This window comes from Amblyraja radiata, chromosome 21 (assembly GCF_010909765.2).
Source record: "Amblyraja radiata isolate CabotCenter1 chromosome 21, sAmbRad1.1.pri, whole genome shotgun sequence".
Lineage (NCBI taxonomy): Eukaryota > Metazoa > Chordata > Chondrichthyes > Rajiformes > Rajidae > Amblyraja > Amblyraja radiata.
The window spans coordinates 41,220,789-41,244,643 of NC_045976.1; the positions used below are offsets into that span (position 1 = coordinate 41,220,789).

Below are 23,855 nucleotides of genomic sequence, written 5' to 3' on the forward strand. Positions count from 1 at the left end.
TGTTTCTCCAAACTAAACAAAACTTGACACAGAGTGGTGGAGTAACTCAGCGGGTCAGGCAGCATCTCTGGGGAGCGTGAATAGGTGAAACGAGAGTGGTGAATCTCTGGAATTCTCTGCCACAGAAGGTAGTTGAGGCCACAGTTCATTGGCTATATTTAAGAGGGAGTTAGATGTGGCCCTTGTGGCTAAAGGGATCAGGGGGTATGGAGAGAAGGCAGGTACAGGATACTGAGTTGGATGAACAGCCATGATCATATTGAATGGCGGTGCAGGCTCGAAGGGCCGAATGGCCTACTCCTGCACCTATTTTCTATGTTTCTAAATACAGGCCTTCAAACTCTACAGATGCTAAATATGGGGTGCTGTTCCTCCAGGAAACCGGAGCACCCGGAGAAAACCCACGCAGGTCACGGGGAGAACGTGCAAACTGTGTGCAGGCAGCACCCGTAGTCGGGATGGAACCCGGGTCTCTGGCGCTGTGAGGCAGCAACTCTACCGCAGGTCAACCCGTGCCGCCCACGTTGGTCACATTATGACTGAATCTTCGAAGACGCCGTTACTGAAGCGGAGTCTTCTGAGCACGAGCTACCCCCCCATTCATGGGTAAGAAGACTGTCAGCTTTGCCATTGACGAGTGCCGACCCACCTGCTTCATTTTAATCCCCCACATTGATCCGCTGACATCGATGACGAAGATGATGTTCTTCAGGAGGGGGGGCAAATTGTCTGGAGCGATGAAGTGAACGAAATAGCCATCGGAAACCTGGAGCAGACGAGGAAATGCAAAGCCAGTCACCATTCAGCACAAGTACAACCTTCAAATCCAGAACATAACTCAATCGAAGATATTCTAGGGTACACAAAAATGCTGGAGAAACTCAGCGGGTGCAGCAGCATCTATGGAGGGAAGGAAATAGGCGACGTTTCGGGCCGAAACCCTTCTTCAGACTGATGGGGGGTGGGGGGGGAGAAGGAAGGAAAAAGGGAGGAGGAGGAGCCCGAGGGCGGGGGGATGGGAGGAGACAGCTCGAGGGTTAAGGAAGGGGAGGAGACAGCAAGGGCTAGCAAAATTGGGAGAATTCAATGTTCATGCCACCCGGACGCAAGCAACCCAGGCGGAATATGAGGTGCTGTTCCTCCAATTTCCGGTGTTGCTCACTCTGGCAATGGAGGAGACCCAGGACAGAGAGGTCAGATTGGGAATGGGAGGGGGAGTTGAAGTGCTGAGCCACCGGGAGTTCAGGTAGGTTATTGCGGACTGAGCGGAGGTGTTCGGCGAAACGATCGACCAACCTCCGCTTGGTCTCACCGATGTAACACATTGGATAGATTGGATATAGAACATTACAGCACAGGAACAGGCCCTTCGGCCCACAATATCTATGCTGTACACAATGCCACACTACACTTACTCCATATCGCTCAATTCGCTGCATATCCATGTGTCATCGAGTCACACAGAGTGGAAACGTTACCTCCCAGGTTCCTATTAAATCTTTCCCACTCACCTTAAACCTGTCTCGACCCGAAACGTCACCCATTCCTTCTCTCCAGAGAAGCTGCCTTGCCCACTGAGTTACTCCAGCATTTTGTGTCTACCTTCGATTTTATCGAGCATCTGCAGTTCTTTCTTACACATTTTGTCCGCTCCACTGCGAAATGTCCTCAAGGTGCGTCTACTTTGAAGAAGTTCTCCTCCTCTCTCCGACGAGAGTTACCAGTCCTACTGTCTCCGCCCACTTTCTATCTTTGTCCCCCCCCCCCCTCCCCCGACATCAATTGAAGAAGGGTCTCGACCCGAAACGTCACCCATTCCTTCTCTCCAGAGATGCTGCCTGTCCCGCTGAGCTACTCCAGTATTTTGTGTCTACCCTCTGGTTCTCGATTCCCCAACTCTGGTCAAGAGGCTCTGTACATATACCAGATCTATTCTTCTTGTGATATTATACTTTGTGACCTGGCCTCCACAGCCTTCTGTGGCAATGAATTGCACAGATTCACCACCTTCTGACTAAAGAAATTCCTCCTCATCTCCTTCCGAAACGTCCTTTTATTCTGAGGCTGTGACCTCTAGTCCTAGACTCTCCCACTGGTGGAAACATCCTCTCCACATCCACATCCACTCTGTCCGGGCCTTTCACACTATTTGGTAAGTTTCAATGAGGTACCCCCTCATCCTTCTATTAATGTATTGCATTATTTTATTGTACCGCTGCTGGCAAATTCTGAATTTCCCTGAGGGGATTAATAAAGTATCATTCAACTATCTATCTATCTATCTATCTATCTATCTATCTATCTATCTATCTATCTATCTATCTATCTATCCATCTATCTATCTATCCATCCATCCATCCATCTATCTATCTATCTATCTATCTATCTATCTATCTATCTATCTATCTATCTATCTATCTATCTATCCATCCATCCATCCATCCATCCATCCATCCATCCATCCATCCATCCATCCATCCATCCATCCATCCATCCATCCATCCATCCATCCATCCATCCATCCATCCATCCATCCATCCATCCATCTATCTATCTATCTATCTATCTATCTATCCATCTTCTGAACCCAAGCAAGTGCAGGCCCAGTGCCGTCAAACACACATCGAATGTTATTTGTGACAATGTTTAACCTGAAGGGCTCCTCCATTGAGTATTCGTTTGACGTCGTACTTCACGACAATGCTGCCGTCAATGGCGGTGTCGGGGCAGCTCGGACATTTCCGCTGCTGGTCCAACGTGGGCCTGAAGGTGAGATGGGCCTTTAGGAGGGAGAGATAGATCAGCCGTGATCGAATGGCGGAGCAGACCCGATGGGCCGAATGGCCCAATTCTTTTTTTTTTATTTTTTATTTATTTATTAGAAGTAGACATATTATAAAATGTAGTTACATATTATAGTAAAAAAAAAAACTTTTCATATACATCAGTCATACATTATTAAAATTTTCCATTATCAATTACTTCTGCTTCTAGTATTTTTATTTTTTATAGAAAGCGAGAAAAAGAGAGGGTAGAAAGTTACAAATAAAAAAGAAAGCAAAAAAAAAAAAACAAACAAAAAACAACACAACAGAAAAACAAGGGAGGTGGAATGGGTTACCTGTAATACATCAATGCAGATAGGTTCGTAGGTTATAAAGTATAGAGTATAGTTTTTCATCTGTTCCTGAGTTCAAGTTTCAGCTGGGTCCTCGTGCTGTGCCAATCTATCCCTTCAGATAGTTAATGAATGGAGCCCAAATTTTATGGAAAAGATCTTGTTTGTCCATTAAGACAAGTCTAATTCTTTCTAAGTATAGGGTCTCCGACATTTCCGTAATCCACATTTTGATTGTGGGGGTTGTAGGGCCTTTCCAAAATTTTAATATTAATTTTTTTCCGGTTATTATACTGTAATTGAGGAAGTTTCTTTGGTTTGTTGTGAGTGTTAAGCTTTGTTCTGATATTCCAAGTATTATTAATTTTGTGTCTGGGTCCAGTTTTGTATTAATAACTTCTGAAGTTATTTCAAAAATATCTGTCCAGAAATGTTTAAGTTTTATACAGTTTGCAAACGTATGTGTTAAATTAGCCTCTAAAAGTAGACATTTATCACAAATAGGAGAGATTTGTGGGAAGATTCTATTTAGTTTTATTTTAGAGAAGTGTAGTCTATGTAAGACCTTGAATTGTATTAAAGTATGTCTGGCATTTAATGAACATTGATGTATTTGTTGTAAACTTTCGTCCCACATATCTTTCGTGATAGGATGACCTATTTCATTTTCCCATTTGTATCTATGTGGTTCGGTCAGTGGTACCTCGTTATTTAGTAGGGTGTTATAAACATAAGCTATTAGTTTTTCAGTATTAGGATGCTTGTTCAGACATTCATCAAGAATTTCTGATTCCCTATTCCTGTAGACTTGTGTATTAGATTTAACATAATCTCTAATTTGTAGATATCTGAAAAAATTATTTGAGTGCAGTCCATAATTCAGTTGTAACTCTTGAAATGAAAGAAAAGTACCTTTCCCATAAAGATGTCCTATATTTTTGATTCCATGATTTTTCCATTGTGTGAAACCTTTGTCCATAAAGGATGATTTGAACAAAGGATTATTTACAATGGGAAGGCAGAGTGGTATATTATTCAATTTTAAATCTTTTTTTATTTGTTTCCAAATTCGTATTCCACTATGTATTATGGGGTTTTCTTTATAGGTTTTTTTGTGCTGTTTTGTGGGGGCAAATATGATCGGTCCAATTTCAAAAGGTAGACAGTCTTCCTTTTCCATCATTAGCCAATCTGGTTGTTGGTCCATTTCTTCCAGCCAAAAATTCATGTTTTTAATATGGACTGCCCAAAAATCGAATGGCCCAATTCTGCACCTATCACTTATGAACTTATGACAGCAAGGTGGATCAGAGAATGCACGGAGTTGCTGACTCACAGCGCCAGAGACCTGGGTTCGATCCCGACTAAATCCCAGCTAGATCCCAGCTTTCAAGAGAGAGCTAGATAGGGCTCTTAAAGATAACGGAGTCAGGGGATATGGGGAGAAGGCAGGAACGGGGTACTGATTGTGGATGATCAGCCATGATCACATTGAATGGCGGTGCTGGCTCGAAGGGCCGAATGGCCTACTCCTGCACCTATTGTCTATTGTCTATAAAGATGCTGTCTGTACAGAGTTTGTACGTTCTCCCCGTGACCAAGTGGGTTTGCTCCGGGTGCTCCGGTTTCCTCCCACACTCCAAAGACGTGCAGGTTTGTAGGTTAATCGACCTCGGTAAAAATTGTAAATTGTCCCCAGTGTGTGTAGGATAGTGTTAGTGTACGGGGTGATCGCTGGTCGGTGCGGACTCGGTGGGCCGAAGGGCCTGTATCAGCGCTGTATCTCTCAATAAACTAAACTTAACTGAACTAAATTAAACTAAATCTCATCCATTATTTGAGTGGGGTAGGATAAGAGGGAAACAAGGGGCTTGAGGAAGGGGGGTGAGCGTAGGGCGCGGAGGAGGGGGTGACAGGTGACGGACGTCTGAGGTGCCAGTGACCCGGGTTCCATCCTGAGCTCGGGTGCTGTCTGTGTGGAGTTTGCACGTTTTCCCCCCCGGCCCGCGTGGGTTTTCTCCAGGGTTCAGCTACCTGATCTCAAGGGACGTCATTCGCTGTTGATGGCGTCGTGTCAAACTCACCTTGTTCTCTCCTTTAGTTAAGTGCATCAGCCCGTCAAACTGCGATCCGAGTCTGTGGGGGGCTTCAAGATAAGTGATCCCTTGTGGCTCAAAGATGTAGACATCAACCTAGAGGAAGGGTAGACCTTTAAGAAAGAACTGCAGATGCTGGAAAAATCAAAGGTAGACACAAATGCTGGAGAAACTCAGCGGGTGAGGCAGCATCTATGGAGTGAAGTAAATAGGTGACGTTACGACCCACCTATCCATGTTCTCCACAGATGCTGCCTGACCCGCTGAGTTACTCCAGCACTCTGTGAAACGTCACCTATCCATGTTCTCCACAGATGCTGCCTGACCCGCTGAGTTACTCCAGCACTCTGTGAAACGTCACCTATCCATGTTCTCCACAGATGCTGCCTGACCCGCTGAGTTACTCCAGCACTCTGTGAAACGTCACCTATCCATGTTCTCCACAGATGCTGCCTGACCCGCTGAGTTACTCCAGCACTCTGTGAAACGTCACCTATCCATGTTCTCCACAGATGCTGCCTGACCCGCTGAGTTACTCCAGCACTCTGTGAAATGTCACCTATCCATGTTCTCCACAGATGCTGCCTGACCCGCTGAGTTACTCCAACAATGTCCCAGCTACCCTAGCCTCACTTGCCTGCGTTTGGTCCATAACCCTGCAAACCTGTCCTATCGATGAATGCTGGAGTAACTCAGCGGGACAGGCAGCATCTCCAGATAGAAAGAATGGGTGACGTTTTGGGTCGAGACCCTTATTCAGACTGAGAATCAGGGGAGAGGGAGACACAGAGATATGGAAGGGCAAGGTGTGAAAATGAAACATCAAAGGGGATGTGAATCAAGGAAAATGTAGAATTGTCAGCTAGCGGAAGGTGACAACGAAGCAAACAGAGATAAAATTTAATCAGGGGGACAGTCAAACTAGGGTGGGGGAGGAATGGAGAGAGAGAGAGAGAGAGAGAGAGAGAGATAGAGAGAGAGAGAGAGAAAGCAAGGGTTACTTGAAGTTAGGTCAATTTGGTCAATTTGCGCTGGGCCTCCCTCCGCCATTGTCAGAGTGAGGCCTAGCGCAAATTGGAGGAGCAGCACCTCGTATTTTGCTTGGGAAGCTTACACCCCAGTGGTATGAACATCAAATTCTCCAATTTCAGGTAACTAATGGCAGTGTGGAAATGGGGGGGGGGGGGGGGGGGGGGGGCTTGTGGCTAAAGGGATCAGGGGGTATGGAGAGAAGGCAGGTACAGGATACTGAGTTCGATGATCAGCCATGATCATATTGAATGGTGGTGCAGGCTCGAAGGGCCGAATGGCCTACTCCTGCACCTATTTTCTATGTTTCTATGTTTCTATGTTTTTGTGTCTATCTTCGGTTTAAACCAGCATCTGCAGTTCCTTATTAGAAACATAGAAACATAGAAAACAGGTGCAGGAGTAGGCCATTCGGCCCTTCGAGCCTGCACCCCCTGATCCCTTTAGCCACAAGGGCCACATCTAACTCCCTCTTAAATATAGCCAATGAACTGCCCTCAACTACCTTCTGTGGCAGAGAATTCCACAGATTCACCACTCTCTGTGTGAAAAATGATTTTCTCATCTCGGTCCTAAAAGATTTCCCCCTTATCCTTAAATTGTGACCCCTTGTCCTGGACTTCCCCAACATCGTTACATTATTACACATTATTCTGCCCCAAACATTCCACACAGTTAACGTACGATCTACAGGGAGGGTTGACAATCCTGACTGTGTAGAACCTCCACAAGTACCTGGAACTGTTTCACCAAGTTCCCGGGTTGTAGTATAATAATCTGCTCGTAAAATCCCAGCCTTCGCTGAAGCAGTTCTTGGCAGTGGAGCTCGAAACTGATTTTACTTCCACCTGGTACATTGACGTCAGCTTTAAAGTGTTCCATTTCACGGCCGTAGGTTCTAAACACATAAAGAATCAATATATTAGTGAGTTTATTCAGTTATGCCCCTGTCCCACTTAGGAAACCTGAACGGAAACCTCTGGAGACTTATGCGCCCCACCCAAGGTTTCCGTGCGGTTCCCGGAGGTTGCAGGTGGTTGCCGGAGGTTGCAGGTAGTGGAAGCAGGTAGGGAGACTGACAAAAACCTCCGGGAACCGCACGGAAACCTTGGGTGGGGCGCAAAGTTAACGAATGCATTTCGTTGTCTCTGTACTGTACACTGACAATGACAATTAAAATTGAATCTGAATCTGAAAGTCTCCAGAGGTTTCCGTTCAGGTTTCCTAAGTGGGACAGGGGCATTACAGTCACAGTTTAGTTTAGTTTAGTTATAAGGCACGGAAACAGGCCCTTCGGCCCACCGAGTCCGCGCCGACCAGGGATCCCCGCACACTAACACTATCCTACACACACTAGGGACAATTTCTTACATTTACACCAAACCAATTAACCTACAAACCTGTGCGTCTTTGGAGTGTGGGAGGAAACCGAAGATCTCGGAGAAAACCCACGCAGGTCACGGGGAGAACGTACAAACTCCGTACAGACAGCACCCGTAGTCGGGATCGAACCCGGGTCTCTGGCGCTGCAAGCGCACTCCCGACCTCGGGTGCTGTCTGTACAGAGTTTGCACGTTCTCTCCGTGACCTGCGTGGGTTTTCACCGGGTGCTTCGGTTTCCTCCCAAAGACAAGCAGGTTGGTAGGTTAATTTGCTTGGTAAAATTCTAAATTGTCCTTAGTGTGTGTAGGGTAGTGTTACTGCGCGGGGATCGCTGGTCGGCGCGGACTTGGTGGGCCAGAGAGCCTGTTTCCACGCTGTATCTCTAAAACTAAACTAAACTAAACTAAACTCAGTGTGTTTACCCAGTCTTAAGGGATTATTGGACAGGCTAGATGCAGGAAAAATGTTCCTCATGTTGGGGGAGTCCAGAACCAGGGGTCACACACACAGTTTAAGAATAAGGAGTAGGCCTGAGATGAGAAAAAAACCTTTTCACCCAGAGAGTTCTAGAATTCTCTGCCACAGAAGGCAGTGAAGGCCAATTCACTGGATGTTTTCAAGAGAGAGTCCCACGGGCATGCGGCAAGCGCGACCCAACGTGGCCTCACGGGGCCGGTCCCACTTCGATCGCCGGAGCCGTATGGAGTTGTGCGGAGCTGGTCCCGACATCGCGCGGGGCTCCGAAAAACTGACCGTGTTCAAAAATTCTGCCCGGCAACGGCCCGCCGGCCCACAGCCGCCTCGACGCCGTACGTCACGCACGAACTTCCCGCGGACTTCGCTCGAACTTGATGTCACTCACTCGACCTCCGCGCGGCCCCCGCTTCTGGTTTGGTCGCGCTTGCCGCATGCAGGCGCATGCTGGTGGGACCGGCCCTTTAGGTCACGCATGCCGCATGGAGTCGCATGCCCGTGGGACAGGCCCTTTAGATTTAGCTCTGAGGAATAACGGAATGAAGGAATATGGGGGAGAAAGCAGGAACGGGGTACTGATTTTGGATGATCGGCCATGATCATATTGAATGGTGGTGCTGGCTCGGAGGTGCAGTCCTGCACATATTTTCTCTGTTTCTATCTATGTGTGTATAAGATCAAGTCAAGTTTCACCTGATGATCCCAGCGGCCTTCCCTTGAGTCCTTGCGTCTGCATACAATCGTCTGGCAAAGCTCTTCTCCATCACTGATCCAACAAACGTTATATCGTTCACAGTCCTGCGTGAGATAAGACGAACAGTTTTCAATTTCATAGTTCATAAGGTCTTGGAGCAGAATTAGGGCATTTGGCCAATCAAGTCTTCCCCCCCCCCCATTCAATCATTCCATCTCAACCCCATTCTCCTGCCTTCTCCCCAAAACCCCTCACACCCGTACTCATAAAGAATCTATCAATCTCCGCCTTAAAAATAAAACTGCCTCCGCAGCCGTCTGTGGCAAAGAATTCCACAGATTCACCACCCTCTGATTCAAGAAATTCCTCCTCATCTCCTTCCTAAATATACATCCTTTTATTCTGTGGCCATGCCCTCTGGTCCTAGACTCTCCCACTAGTGGAAACATCCTCCCCACATCCACTCTATCCAGGCCTTTCACTATTCGGTAAGTTTCAAAGAGGCCCCCCCTCATTCTTCTAAACTCCAGCGAGTACAGGCCCAGTGCCGACAAACGCTCATCGTATGTTAACCCCACTCATTCCTGGGGTCGTTCTCGTAAACCTCCTCTGGACGGCAGTACATCCCTCCTCAGATAAGGCATAAATTAAAGAAATATGTTGTTGGTATCAGGCATGGGAAACCCTTTAGAAACAGTGGATAATATTAGGCTGGATAGCAGTCAAAACAAAGTTTCTCACTGTATCTCATTACAGACGCTAAGAACAAACTGGTGCCAACATTAATACTGCGCAGATTGAGTTAAAATTGGGATTTGAAGTCTGGCAGGAGGTTAAGTAAAGGCGTTAACAAAATACAGCTGGAGACACATGGAACACAGAGTGCTGGAGTAACTCAGCGGGTCAGGCAGCATCTGTGGAGAACATGGATAGGTGACGTTTCACAGAGTGCTGGAGTAACTCAGCGGGTCAGGCAGCATCTGTGGAGAACGTGGATAGGTGACGTTTCACAGAGTGCTGGAGTAACTCAGCGGGTGCAGCAGCATCTATGGAGCTAAGGAAATAGGCAACGTTTCGGGCCGAAACCCGGAAGGGTTTCGGCCCGAAACGTTGCCTATTTCCAGAAGGGTTTCGGCCCGAAACGTTGCCTATTTCCTTAGCTCCACAGATGCTGCTGCACCATAACTCAGCGGGTCAGGCAACATCTGTGGAGAACGTGGATAGGTGACGTTTCACAGAGTGCTGGAGTAACTCAGCGGGTCAGGCAGCATCTCTGGAGGATGCAGAAACGGGAACCCGCCTGAAGGCTCATCGGTCGGCATAACCGGGAGGAAGCTGGGGAGGTCGGAGGAGCAGGGGCCGGTGGGAGGGTGAGCCGGGGTGATGCCTCCAGCGCTTTTAAGGTCGCCTGCAGGAGGTGCCCTGGGGACACAAAGATGGCCGGGCGAGGAGAGGAGAGGGACGTCGGTCCACGGGCCAATCTGGTCGAGGGTGACGGAGGAAGGCCTTGCAGCAGCCTGGGACTCGCCTGCATCGGGAACCCAAAACGTCACCGATCCTTGTTCTCCACAGATGCTGCCTGACCCGCTGAGTTACTCCAGCACCTTGTGTTCAAGACCCACACATCTGCTTATTCTTGAGTCTGAAGAAGGGTTTCGGCCCGAAACGTCGCCTATTTCCTTCGCTCCATAGATGCTGCTGCATCCGCTGAGTTTCCCCAGCAATTTTGTGTACCTTGCTTATTCTAGAGTTCATTTTGAAGTGATTCTCACTGTGTTATGCCCCTGTCCCACTTAGGAAACCTGAACGAAAACCTCTGTAGACTTTGCGCCCCACCCAAGGTTTCCGTGCGGTTCCCAGAGGTTGCAGGTGGTTGCCGGAGGTTGCAGGTAGTGGAAGCAGGTAGGGAGACTGACAAAAACCTCCGGGAACCTCCGGGAACCGCACGGAAACCTTGGGTGGGGCGCAAAGTCTCCAGAGGTTTCCGTTCAGGTTTCCTAATGTTAATGCCGGGGCCATTGAACAGTCAACAAGAGTATTTGCAATAGCAAATAGATTGGAAAACAAAAAAATCCAAAGTCCACATTTTTCGCAGAATCTTTAGTATTTTCTCAGTTAAATTGTGAATAATGGTGAATGTCTGTTATAAGAAAGATTCACAACATAATAATGCTATAATTAATTTTAGATTAGTTTAGAGATACAGAGGCCTCAACTTATTTTATGTTATGTTATTTTAGTTTATTTTAGTTTAGTTTAGTTTAGTTTAGTTTAGTTTAGTTTCATTTAGATCAGATCAGTTTAGATTAGATTAGTTTAGTTTAGTTTAGAGATACAGTGTAAAAACAGGCCCTTCGGCCCACTGGGTCCGCGCCGATCTGTGATCACCCCGTACACTAGCCCTATCCTACACACACTAAAATTAAAATTAAATGTCTTTATTTATATAGCACATTTTTAGTCAACTTGCATTGACCCCAAAGTGCTTCACATAATTACATTCACACACACAGGCAAAGATGGGTGAAGTGTCTTGCCCAAGGACACACACAGGCAAAGGTGGGTGAAGTGTCTTGCCCAAGGACACAACGACAGTATGCACTCCAAGCGGGATTCGAACCAGCTACCTTCCGGTTGCCAGCCGAACACTTAGCCCATTGTGCCATCTGTCGTCACTAGGGACAAGTTACAATTTTTACAAAAGCCAATTAACTTCCAAACCTGTACGTCTTTGGATTGTGGGAGGAAACCGGAGCACCCGGAGAAAAGCCCGCGCCAACCAGCGATCATTCCGTGCTCTAACACGAAAGGGCCTGTCCCACGAGCGCGACCTAACGTGGTCGATTGAGCCGTACGGCCTCGCGGGGCCGGTCCCACTTCGATCGCCGGAGCCGTATGGAGTTGTGCGGAGCTGGTCCCGACATCGCGCGGGCGGGGCTCCGAAAAACTGACCGTGTTCAAAAATTCCGCGCGGCAACGGCCTGCCGGCCCGCAGCCGCCTCGACGGGCGTGCGCAGCGTCTCGACGCCGTACGTCACGCGCGAACTTCCCGCGGACTTCGCTCGAACTTCACGTCACTCACTCGACCTCCGCGCGGCCCCCGTATCCGGTTTCATCACGCTTGCCGCATGCAGGCACATGCTTGTGGGACCGGCTCTTAAGCTACACGCAAGGGACAATTTACAATTTTTACCAAAGCCAATTAACCTACAAACCTGAAGATAGACACAGAGTGCTGGAGTAACTCAGCGGGTCAGGCAGCATCTGTGGAGAAATAGGATGGGTGATGTTTCTAGTTTGAACCCTTCTTCAGACAATTCTGACCCGAAATGTCACCTCTCCATGTTCTCCAGAGATGCTGGTTTAAACCGAAGATCTGCCTGACCTGTTGAGTTATTCCAGCACTTTGTGTCTATAGAGTCATAGAAACATGGAAAATAGGTGCAGGAGTCGGCCATCCGGCCCTTCGAGCCAGCACCTCCATTCAATGTGATCATGGCTGATCATCCAAAATCAGTACCCCATTCCGACTTTTTCCCCCATGTCCCTTGAATCCTTTAGCCCGAAGAGCTAAATCTTGGAGGAGCCACACAGCGTGGAAACAGGCCCTTCGGCCCAACCTTCCCACACTGGCTAACTTGTCCCATCTACACTAGCCCCACCTGCCTGTGTTTAGCCCATATCCCTCTAAACCTGTCCTATCCTTGTACTTGTCCAAATGTTTCTTAAACGTTGCCTCAATTACTTCCTCTGGCAGCTCGTTCCATACACCCAACACCCACCAGTGTGTAAATGTTAGCTCCAATTTCAGGTAGTCCTTGCTTTCTCCCTCCTTCCCCTAGCCCTTTCCCAGCTCTCCCACATAGCCTACTGTCTCCGTCTCTTCCTTTCTTTTTCCCAACCCCTCCCCCCCCACCCCCCCCAGCATCAGTCTGAAGAAGGATCTCGACACCAAAATTCCTTGATAAGGGAATAAAGTTTAAGGTAGACAAAAATGCTGGAGAAACTCAGCGGGTGAGGCAGCATCTATGGTACCGAAACGTCACCTATTCCTTCGCTCCACAGACGCTGCCTCACCCCGCTGAGTTTCTCCAGCAATTTTTTCGACTACTTTCGATTTGTTCAGCGTCTGCAGTTCCTTCTTAAACATTTCCTCATCTGCGGTTCCTCTCTGCACAACCTGCAAACGTGCACGTCTTTGGAGCGTGGGAGGAAACCGGAGCACCCGGAGGAAACCCACGCAGGTCGCGGAGGAGGAAGGGTAAAAACTCCGTGCAGACAGCACCCGTGGTCAGGATGGAACTTGGATCTCTGGCGCCGTGAGGCAGCAACTCTACCGCTGAGCCACCCTGCCGCCCCCTGACTCACATGGTGAAATTGGTGATGTACGCTCCCGTGGGAATCCTTAGGTTGAATTCCACGTTCTGCGCCGTGACTTCCCTGTTGCGAACCTTCGTGCTAAAGACCGTTTCAGCAAAGCGAGACGTAATGATTGACTTCACTTTGTAACTTTGGATGATGAAGTGGTCGTCGGTCAGTTCCTGTTTGGTTAAAGGAAGAGATTCATAAACACAGGCATCGTTTACTTTAACCTGGAGTACTGTGCGCAGTTTCGGTCCCCTAATTTGAGGAAGGACATTCTTGCTATTGAGGGAGCCCAGCGTAGGTTAATTCCTGGGATGGCAGGACTGTCATATGCTGAGAGAATGGAGCGGCTGGGCTTGTACACTCTGGAGTTTAGAAGGATGAGAGGGTATCTCATTGAAACATATAAGATTATTAATGGTTTGCACACGCTAGAGGCAGGAAACATGTTCCCAATGTTGGGGGAGTCCAGAACCAGGGGCCTCACACACAGTTTAAGAATAAGGAGTAAGCCATTTAGAACGGAGACGAGGAAACACTTTTTCTCACAGAGAGTGGTGAGTCTGTGGAATCCTCTGCCTCAGAGGGCGGTGGAGGCCGGTTCTCTGGATGCTTTCAAGAGAGAGCTAGATAGGGCTCTTAAAAATAGCAGAGTCAGGGGATATGGGGAGAAGGCAGGAACGGGGTACTGATTGGGGATGATCAGCCATGATCACATTGAATGGCGGTGCTGGCTCGAAGGGCCAAATGGCCTACTCCTGCACCTATTGTCTATTGTCTATTTTATCTATTTATTGTCACGTGTACCGAGGTACAGTGAAAAGCTTTTGTTGCGTGCTAACCAGTCAGCGGAAAGACAATACATGATTACAATCGAGCCGTCCACAGTGTACAGATACAGGATAAGGAAATAAAGTTTCTTCTTCATCTTGTGTGTGGCGTGCACAGCCTAAAGCTGTAGGACAACTTGTTCTATTTGATCTTATTTGATTGTGCATGCCGGGTTGATTGCAATCGTCGAAACAGGGCGGACCACGTGAAGGTTGCAATCTCCCACCCCAAGTTTAGGGCAATGTTTAAGAAAGAACTGCAGATGCTGGAAAAATCGAAGGTGGACGAAAATGCTGGAGACTCCCCCAACATCGGGAACATGTTTCCTGCCTCCAGCGTGCCCAAACCCGTAACAATCTTATGGAGTATGGGATGAATCAATTGCCCTCCCACCTTGTGGGGGAAAACTCACGGAGTTTCACGTAACAACCCAGCCAACCTTTCACCCGTCAGCAATAAATGAACGAGGAGCATATTAATAATTTACCAAAACAAAATAGCGGTCAGGGCAAAGAAGTCAATAGCCCACTGGTTGAGTCAACACCTCTGTCAGTAGTTTGCTAATGGTTAAACCGATGAGAAACTTCAAACACAAGCAGGTCAAACACAAAGAGAAATCTTACCTCCTCCTTGTCCTCTCCTCCGTCTTCACTTCTCTGCCAAACACAAGGATGAAATATAAAATATTAATTTGGATGCGTTATTACACATTGAAACATATAAGATTATTAAGGGCTTGGACACGCTAGAGGCAGGAAACATGTTCTCGATGTTGGAGGAGTCCAGAACCAGGGGCCACACACAGTTTTAGAATAAGGAGTAAGCCATTTAGAACGGAGACGAGGAAACACTTTTTCTCACAGAGAAAGGTCAAAAGGTCAAAAAACTTTATTTGCCATTTGTGCTTACACACATAGGAACTCTTGTGCGGTTGTTCAGAGAGTCAAGTCAAGTCAAATTAAAAAGACGCACAGAAAGACACATAATCTATAAAAACATATACTTCTCTAGAAATAGAAAAGAAAGTGCCTAAAACCCTATATAAAGGGGAAAGTGAGAGCATTGTAACTTGCACAAACCCTATATAAAAGTGTCGATTGCATTGTAAATTGCACAGGCCCAGGAGACAATATAATATGATATAATATGATATGCTATGAGGTAGGTCAGGACATCAGTTCATTTTGTTTTGGCCAAGAGTCTCACTGTGGCAGGGAAGAAGCTCTTAAAAAAGCGTGTTCTGTTTGTGGCGATGCTGTCCGCTCGTCTGTGCCTGAGGTTGTATGTGCAGTTTTTGTGTTTGAGCAGGGAGTGAGCAGGATGTAGTGTGTCTCTGATGGTTCTCTCTGCTCTTTTTTGACAGCGCTGTGTGTAGATTGTGTCCATGGAGGGGAGTTCCGTTCTGATAATCCTCTCTGCAGTCTTTATGACTCTTTGCAGAGCCTTCCTCTCTGTCTGTGTGGTGTTTCCATTCCACACCGTGATGCCTGTGGTGAGAGTGGTGAGTCTGTGGAATTCTCTGCCTCAGAGGGCGGTGGAGGCCAGTTCTCTGGATGCTTTCAAGAGAGAGTTAGATAGGGCTCTTGAAGATAGCGGAGTCAGGGGATATGGGGAGAAGACAGGAACGGGGTACTGATTGGGGATGATCAGCCATGATCACATTGAATGGCGGTGCTGGCTCGAAGGGCCAAATGGCCTACTCCTGCACCTATTGTCTATTGTCTATTAAAATATTTTCATAAGTTCACAAATGACAGGGGCAGAATTAGGCCATGTGGCCCTTGTGAACCACGTGGGTTTTCTCCGGGTGCTCCGGTTTCCCCCCGCACTCCTAAGGCGTGCAGGTTTGTAGGTCAATTGGCTTTGGTAAATTGTAAAATGTCCCTGGTGTGTGTAGGACCGTGCTGGTGTAGGGGTTGGCCGATGGTCGGCACGGACTCGGCGGGCCGAAGGGCCTGTTTCCATGTTGTATCTCTAAAGTCTAAAGAGGGCAACGTAACATAAATATGAACTCAACTAAATACCGAGGGGAAATATCACATCCATTTCTGGACAGGAAGGTGAAGGGGCCATTAGCGGAGTGTTTCATTCACGTGAGTTTGATTCCGATTCAAGTTGTCATCTCCGAGATACATTCAGTTTTAGCCCAGAGTTGTCAAAATTCTGATTTGATGATCGCTGGTCAGGTGGGTTGAAGGGCCTGTTTCCACACTGTATCTCTAAAGTTTAAAGTCTAACCACAACAATAGAGACAATGAGTGTAAGGTGGCAGAATGATGGGAGATGGCAGTGCAATGTCTTGAGGTCTTGGACCAAGCTGTGATGCAACCCCACAGGTTTGGAGGGACATGGGCCAAATGCAGGCAGGTCGGACTAGTGTAGTTGGGGCATGTTGGTCGGTGTGGGCAAGTTAGGCCGAAGGGCCTGTTTCCACGTTGTAACATTGTATGAGACTACGGTGGCGCAGCGGTAGAGTTGCTGCCTTACAGCGAATGCAGCGCCGGAGACCCGGGTTTGATCCCGACGACGGGCGCTGTCTGTACGGATTTTGTACGTTCTCCCCGTGACCTGCGTGGGTTTTCTCCGAGATCTTCGGTTGCCTCCCACATTCCAAAGACGTGCGGGTTTGTAGGTTAATTGGCTTGGTGTAAAAGTAAACATTGTCCCGGGTATGTGTATGATCGTGTTAGTGTGCGGGGATCGCTGGTCGGTGCGGACTCGGTGGGCCGAAGGGCCTGATTCCGTGCTGTATCTCTAAACTAAACTAAACTAAACTAGACTCTATGACACTATACCAGCTGGTAAAACAAGAGGCATTCATCTTTCCAGAGAATACAGATCAATTTCGATGTCACCAGATTATGATCCACCAGTTAATTTGAAAGTCAACACATTATGGAGCATCGGTGGAGTTGCTGCCTTACAGCGCTCTCAGCGCCAGAGACACAGGTTCGATCCTAGCTCAGGGTGCTGTCTGCGCAGAGTTTGTACCTTCTCCCCGTGACCTGCGTGGGTTTCCTCCCATGCTCCAAGTACGTGCAGGTTTGTTGGTTAATTGGCTTGGTGTAAATATAAATACTGTCCCCGGAGTAGGGCCGCGGTAGGGGCCCGTCCCACTTACGCAACTTTTTCGGCGACTGCCGGCACCCGTCATAGGTCGTTGCAGGTCGCCGAAAATGTTCAACATGTTGAAAATCCAGCGGCGACCAGAACAAGGTACGACTCTTTGGGCGACTACTCACGACCGTACGGGCTTCACCCCGCGACATGTCGCCTGTACGGTCGTGAGTCGTCTCCTCAGTCGCCCAAAGAGTCGTAGCGTCTTTCTGGTCGCCGCTGAGTTTTCAACATGGTGAACGTTTTCGGCGACCTATGACAGGTGCCGGCAGTCGCCGAAAAAGTCGCGTAAGTGGGACAGGCCCATCAGGGTGCGGGGATCGCTGGGGCGAAGGGCCTGTTTCCGTGCTGTATCTCTAAACTAAACTAAACTAATTGTGACAGATGGTATTGCGTACAGTTTTGGTCTCCAAATCTGAGGAAGGACATTATTGCCATAGAGGGAGTGCAGAGAAGGTTCACCAGACTGATTCCTGGGATGTCAGGACTGTCTTATGAAGAAAGACTGGATAGACTTGGTTTATACTCTCTAGAATATAGGAGATTGAGAGGGGATCTTATAGAAACTTACAAAATTCTTAAGGGGTTGGACAGGCTAGATGCAGGAAGATTGCTCCCGATGTTGGGGAAGTCCAGGACAAGGGGTCACAGCTTAAGGATAAGGGGGAAATCCTTTAAAACCGAGATGAGAATAACTTTTTTCACACAGAGAGTGGTGAATCTCTGGAACTCCCTGCCACAGAGGGTAGTCGAGGCCAGTTCATTGGCTATATTTAAGAGGGAGTTAGATGTGGCCCTTGTGGCTAAGGGGATCAGGGGGTATGGAGAGAAGGCAGGTACGGGATACTGAGTTGGATGATCAGCCATGATCATATTGAATGGTGGTGCAGGCTCGAATGGCCGAATGGCCTACTCCTGCACCTAATTTCTATGTTTCTATGTTTCTAGAACACCACCGGCCGATGAATTAGACTTTCACCTACCTTGTGACGTATTTCATATGTGTTTATATTTGCGGGAGGGACATCTTCCAGCGTATCAGCTGCAGGAACTGCAAGACCCTGACAAAAGATACAGAGTTTATTACTGACGACAAACAACAGCATAGATACAGAGTCACACACAAGGTGCTGGAGTAACTCAGTGGGTCAGGCAGCATCTGTGGAGGGAAATGGACAGGTGACGTTTTGGGTTGGGACCCTTCTTCAAACTCAAAAGTCGGGTCCAGACCAGTCTGATCCCCCACAGCAGAAGCTTCCAGGTGGCGGGGCTGGAAACTGGAAGTATCCTGAGCTAATTCTGCTACCACCATCATCTACTGCGACAAGTGATGGCTCCCACTGATTGTCGCCGGAAGCGTGCGTCCTTTTCAGGAGGGATGATGACAGCGAGGTCAACATTTGTAATATGGAAGATGGACACGGAATAAGAAGACCAGTCTGAAGGAAGGTCCTGACTCGAAACGTTGTGTGCCTAATCCCTCCACAGATGCTGCCTGACCCGCTGAGTTACTCCAGCACTCTGTGAAACGTCACCTATCCATGTTCTCCACAGATTGAATTGAAATTGAAATAATTTAATTGCCACACAACCAAGGTCGGTGGTATTGGGTTGCCAGCAGCGGTACAATAATAAAGAACACAACCACAATAAAAAAATGTACACAAACATCCACCACAGCATTCATCACTGTGGTGGAAGGCACAAAGTTTGGCCAGTCCACCTCCATTTTCCCCCGTGGTCGGGACCTCCACCCTCCACAGCCGTTGCTGCGGGCGTCCAGATGGTAAGGGACAAAGTCAAAGTCAAGGTGAGTCCAGGATCGGCTCTTCCCAACCAGAGACCGCGGCTTCAGGCTGGTGTAGGCCGCAGGCCGGCGGTCAAAGTTTTAAAGTACCTGCCGTGCCGCTGCCTGACCCGCTGAGTTACTCCAGCACTCTGTGAAACGTCACCTATCCATGTTCTCCACAGATGCTGCCTGACCCGCTGAGTTACTCCAGCACTCTGTATTTTACTCAAGATTATAACGTTTACAGTTCCTTGTGTCACAACCACAGAGATATTTTTGTGAGTTAAAAAGGTTTCATTAACTCTTCATCATAAACAAATACAGGATGATTAGATGCAAAATGCTGGAGTAACTCAGCGGGTCAGGCAGCATCTCAGGAGAGAAGGAATAGCTGACGTTTCAGGTCGAAATCTGTGAAATGTCACCTATCCATGTTCTCCACAGATGCTGCCTGACCCGCTGAGTTACTCCAGCATTTTGTGTCTATCTTCGGTTCAAACCAGCATCTGCAGTTCTTTCCTACACATGAATGCCATCAAGCCATGCCCAGCGCAGAGATGAAGGAGGAAGGGTGCAGCATTTAGGCAACATTATAGACAATTGACAATAGGTGCAGGAGTAGGCCATTCGGCCCTTCGAGCCAGCACCACCAATCAATGTGATCATGGCTGATCATCCACACTCAGTACCCCGTTCCTGCCTTCTCCCCATATTCCCAGACTCCGCTATCTCTAAGAGCCCTATCTAGCTCTCTCTCAAAAGTATCCAGAGAACAGGCCTCTGAAGGCAGAGAATTCCACACTTACAACTCTCTGGCATTGAAGTCTGATCAGTCAGTTTATCCCTGTAGCATCTGCCTCCAAATACCCACCAACCTCTGTGTAAAATCTCCTCTAAACTTTACCCCTCTCTCCTTAAACTAAGCCCTCTAGACTTTTACAATTGCACACTGGGTGACATTTTCTGAGCGTCTATCCAATCTATGCCTCTCGTAATGATGGAAGTTGAACTTTTAGGCTTTAGAGATACAGCGCGGAAACAGGCCCTTTGGCCCACCGAGCCTGCGCCATCCAGCGATTACCCTGCACACTAGCACTATCCTACACACACTAGGGGCATAGAAACATAGACAATAGGTGCAGGAGTAGGCCATTCGGCCCTTCGAGCCTGCACCGCCATTCAATATGATCATGGCTGATCATCCAACTCAGTATCCTGTACCTGCCTTCTCTCCATACCCTCTGATCCCTTTAGCCACAAGGGCCACATCTAACTCCCTCTTTAATATAGCCAATGAACTGGCCTCAACTACCTTCTGTGGCAGAGAATTCCACAAGTTCACCACTCTCTGTGTGAAAAATGTTTTTCTCATCTCGGTCCTAAAAGATTTCCCCCTTATCCTTAAACTGTGACCCCCTTGTTCTGGACTTCCCCAACATCGGGAACAATCTTCCTGCATCTAGCCTGTCCAACCCCTTAAGAATTTTGTAAGTTTTTATAAGATCCCCCCTCAATCTTCTAAATTCTAGCGTGTACAAGCCGAGACTATCCAGTCTTTCTTCACATGAAAGTCCTGACATCCTAGGAATCAGTCTGCTGAACCTTCTCTGTACTCCCTCTATGGCAAGAATGTCTTTCCTCAGATTTGGAGACGAAAACTGTACGCAATACTCCAGGGACAATTTACTATTTACAGATGCCAATTAATCTACAAACCTACAAACGAGCTGCAGATGCCGGTGTACACTGAAGATAGACACAAAACGCTGGAGTAACTCAGCGGGTCAGGCAGCATCTCTGGATAGAAGGAATGGTTGGCGTTTCAGGTCGAGACCCTTCCTCTCGACCCCAAACATCACGCGTTCCTTGTCTCCAGAGATGCTGCATGACCCGCTGAGTTACTCCAGCACTCTGTGAAACGTCACCTATCCACGTTCTCCACAGATGCTGCCTGACCCGCGGAGTTATGGTGCAGCAGCATCTATGGAGCGAAGGAAATAGGCAACGTTTCGAGCCGAAACCCTTCTGGAAATAGGCAACGTTTTGGGCCGAAACCCGGAAGGGTTTCGACCCGAAACGTTGCCTATTTCCTTAGCTCCATAGATGCTGCTGCACCCGCTGAGTTACTCCAGCACTCTGTGAAACGTCACCTATCCATGTTCTCCACAGATGCTGCCTGACCCGCTGAGTTACTCCAGCACTCTGTGAAACATCACCTATCCACGTTCTCCACAGATGCTGCCTGACCCGCTGAGTTACTCCAGCACTCTGTGAAACGTCACCTATCCACGTTCTCCACAGATGCTGCCTGACCCGCTGAGTTACTCCGGCACTCTGTGAAACGTCACCCTACGAACCTGTACGTCTTTGGGAGACAACCGGAGCACCAGGAGAAAACCCACGCGGCCGTGGGGAGAACGTGCAAACTCCACACACACAGACGGCAGCCGAGGTCAGGATGGAACCCGCTTCTCTGGCGCCGCGAGGCAGAAACTCTCCCGCTGCGCCACCCTGCCGCCCACACTTACTTGTAGCTGACTGAAGTCACCAGCAATGATATGAAGGCTTTGAGCTTCGTGTGTGAGGAAGAACCACACAAGCAGGATAAGGTGTTTCATGTTCTCCGACAAAGGTCCCACACCGATGTGAGTGAGGACAGCTCTAGGTGCAACAGTTCTCTTATAACTTTGAGCAAAGAAGAGGTTACTGCTGAAGTCCCTTTCTTCATCTAATCAACACTCCCCCCAGAGCTATGGTCAATATTTGTCCTGAGTATGTTACAAAATAAGCTAAATAAGCGGCAGAGGTTGTATAAACATCATGTTGTCCTCTGGTACTTGCAGAAGATAACCAGTGAATGCCTGATTGATTTTCCTCTTGATTTGCAGAATCTTTGCGGTGGTTTTAGAGTTTTTACCACGGAGTTCAATTAATAAAACAAACTCTGTGACTGAGAGAAACCTGGTGCATTTTATACACGAAGGCGTAGAATATGATAAAGAAAGCTTGCTTTCATAGTTTAGTTTAGTTGAGAGATACAGCACGGAAACAGGCCCTTCGGCCCACCGAGCCCGCACCGACCAGCGATCTCCGCGTAAGTTCCCCAACATCAGTCTGAAGAAGGGTCTCGACCTGAAACCTTCCCTCCAGAGATACTGCCTGGCCCGCTGAGTTACATTGGCTTTTTAGACAATAGACAATAGACAATAATACTAATAATAATGGATGGGATTTATATAGCGCCTTTCTAATACTCAAGGCGCTTTACATCGCATTATTCATTCACTCCTCAGTCACACTCGGTGGTGGTAAGCTACTTCTGTAGCCACAGCTGTCCTGGGGCAGACTGACGGAAGCGTGGCTGCCAATCTGCGCCTACGGCCCCTCCGACCACCACCAATCACTCACACACATTCACACACATTCACACAATAGGTGCAAGAGTAGGCCATTCAGGCCCTTCGATCTAGCACCGCCATTCAATGTGATCATCCACAATCAGTACCCCGTTCCTGCCTTCTCCCCATATCGAGAGAACCAGCCTCCACTGCCCTCTGAGGCAGAGAATTCCACAGACTCACCACTCTCTGTGAGAAAAAGTGTTTCCTCGTCTCCGTTCTAGATGGCTTGCCCTTTATTCTTAAACTGTGTGTGGCCCCTGGTTCTGGATTCCCCCAACATCGGGAACATGTTTCCTGCCTCTAGTGTGTCCAAGCGTGTCCAATCTTATATGTTTCAATAAGATTCCCTCTCATCCTTCTAAACTCCAGAGTGGACAAGCCCAGCCGCTCGAAAGAACTGCAGATGCTGGAAAAATCGGAGGTTTTCAAAAATGTTGGAGAAACTCAGTGGGTGAGGCAGCATCTATGGAGCGAAGGAATATTGTCCTGGACTTCCCCAACATCGGGAACAATCTTCCTGCATCTAGCCTGTCCAACCCCTTAAGAATTTTGTACGTTTCTATAAGATCCCCTCTCAATCTCCTAAATTCTAGCGTGTACAAGGCAAGTCTATCCAGTCTTTCTTCATATGAAAGTCCTGACATCCCAGGAATCAGTCTGGTGAACCTTCTCTGTACTCCCTCTGTGGCTATAATGTCCTTCCTCAGATTTGGAGACCAAAACTGTACGCAATACTCCAGGTGTGGTCTCACCAAGACCCTGTACAACTGCAGTAGAACCTCCCTGCTCCTATACTCAAATCCTTTTGCTATGAAAGCTAACATACCATTCGCTTTCTTCACTGCATGCTGCACCTGCAGGCAGTGAAGAAAGGCGATGTTTCAGGTCGATTTCCACCCAAAACGTCACCTATTCCTTCGCTCCATAGATGCTGCCTCACCCGCTGAGTTTCTCCAGCATTTTTGTCCACCTCCCCATATCCCTTGATTCCTTTAGCCCGATGAGCTAAATCTAACTCACTCTTGAAAACATTTTCTCTGCGCCCCTTCCATCTCATTGACATGCATTACGGAACACAAAACTAATTTGTGTAGACTAATCTAATTTGATTACCTACACTCAGAGACAATTATACAGGCCACCAGACTTCAGGGGCAGTGCAGCACTCCAGGGGAGTAACAACGAGAGAGTGTCATTGTCAGTCAGATTGGAGATTGCACTAAAGGGGCTGTCCCACTTGGACGACCTAATTGACGAGTTTAGAAGAGTTTAAAAAAAATGACATGTTGAAGACCTCCTTCCACTATGTTGAAGACCAGCTACAACTAACTTTGGTAAAATTGGACACCGAATAGTGGAGAGTGAAGACGACCTCCGTCGATCTCCTTCGACCTCCCTTCGACTATGATGAAGACTATCCTCGACTACCATCGACTACCTACGACTAACGTGCCGACCTACTACGACTAAACCCACTAGTAAAAAAAGTATAGATTTTTTCCATGGCGACCTTTTTTTACTCGCGGGCATTTTTCAACATATTGAAAAAAACGCCGCA

At 47.9% G+C, this 23,855-nt stretch overlaps 1 protein-coding gene across 1 annotated transcript in view; it reads right to left on the minus strand.

The window, feature by feature from the left end:
• The window catches only part of itih2 (inter-alpha-trypsin inhibitor heavy chain 2), a 50,285-nt gene extending 28,621 nt beyond the window's left edge, over positions 1–21,664 (minus strand). The window contains exons 1-9 of the mRNA XM_033040153.1: positions 21,425–21,664; positions 18,091–18,168; positions 14,614–14,646; positions 13,163–13,335; positions 8,794–8,898; positions 6,979–7,141; positions 5,203–5,310; positions 2,652–2,780; positions 650–766 (exon numbers count right to left, since the gene is read on the minus strand). Of these exons, the coding sequence (XP_032896044.1) occupies positions 650–766; positions 2,652–2,780; positions 5,203–5,310; positions 6,979–7,141; positions 8,794–8,898; positions 13,163–13,335; positions 14,614–14,646; positions 18,091–18,168; positions 21,425–21,514 (996 nt within the window). The 5' untranslated portion in view covers positions 21,515–21,664. The remainder of the gene's footprint in view (positions 1–649; positions 767–2,651; positions 2,781–5,202; positions 5,311–6,978; positions 7,142–8,793; positions 8,899–13,162; positions 13,336–14,613; positions 14,647–18,090; positions 18,169–21,424) is intronic.
• Between the last annotated feature and the right edge of the window lie 2,191 nt (positions 21,665–23,855).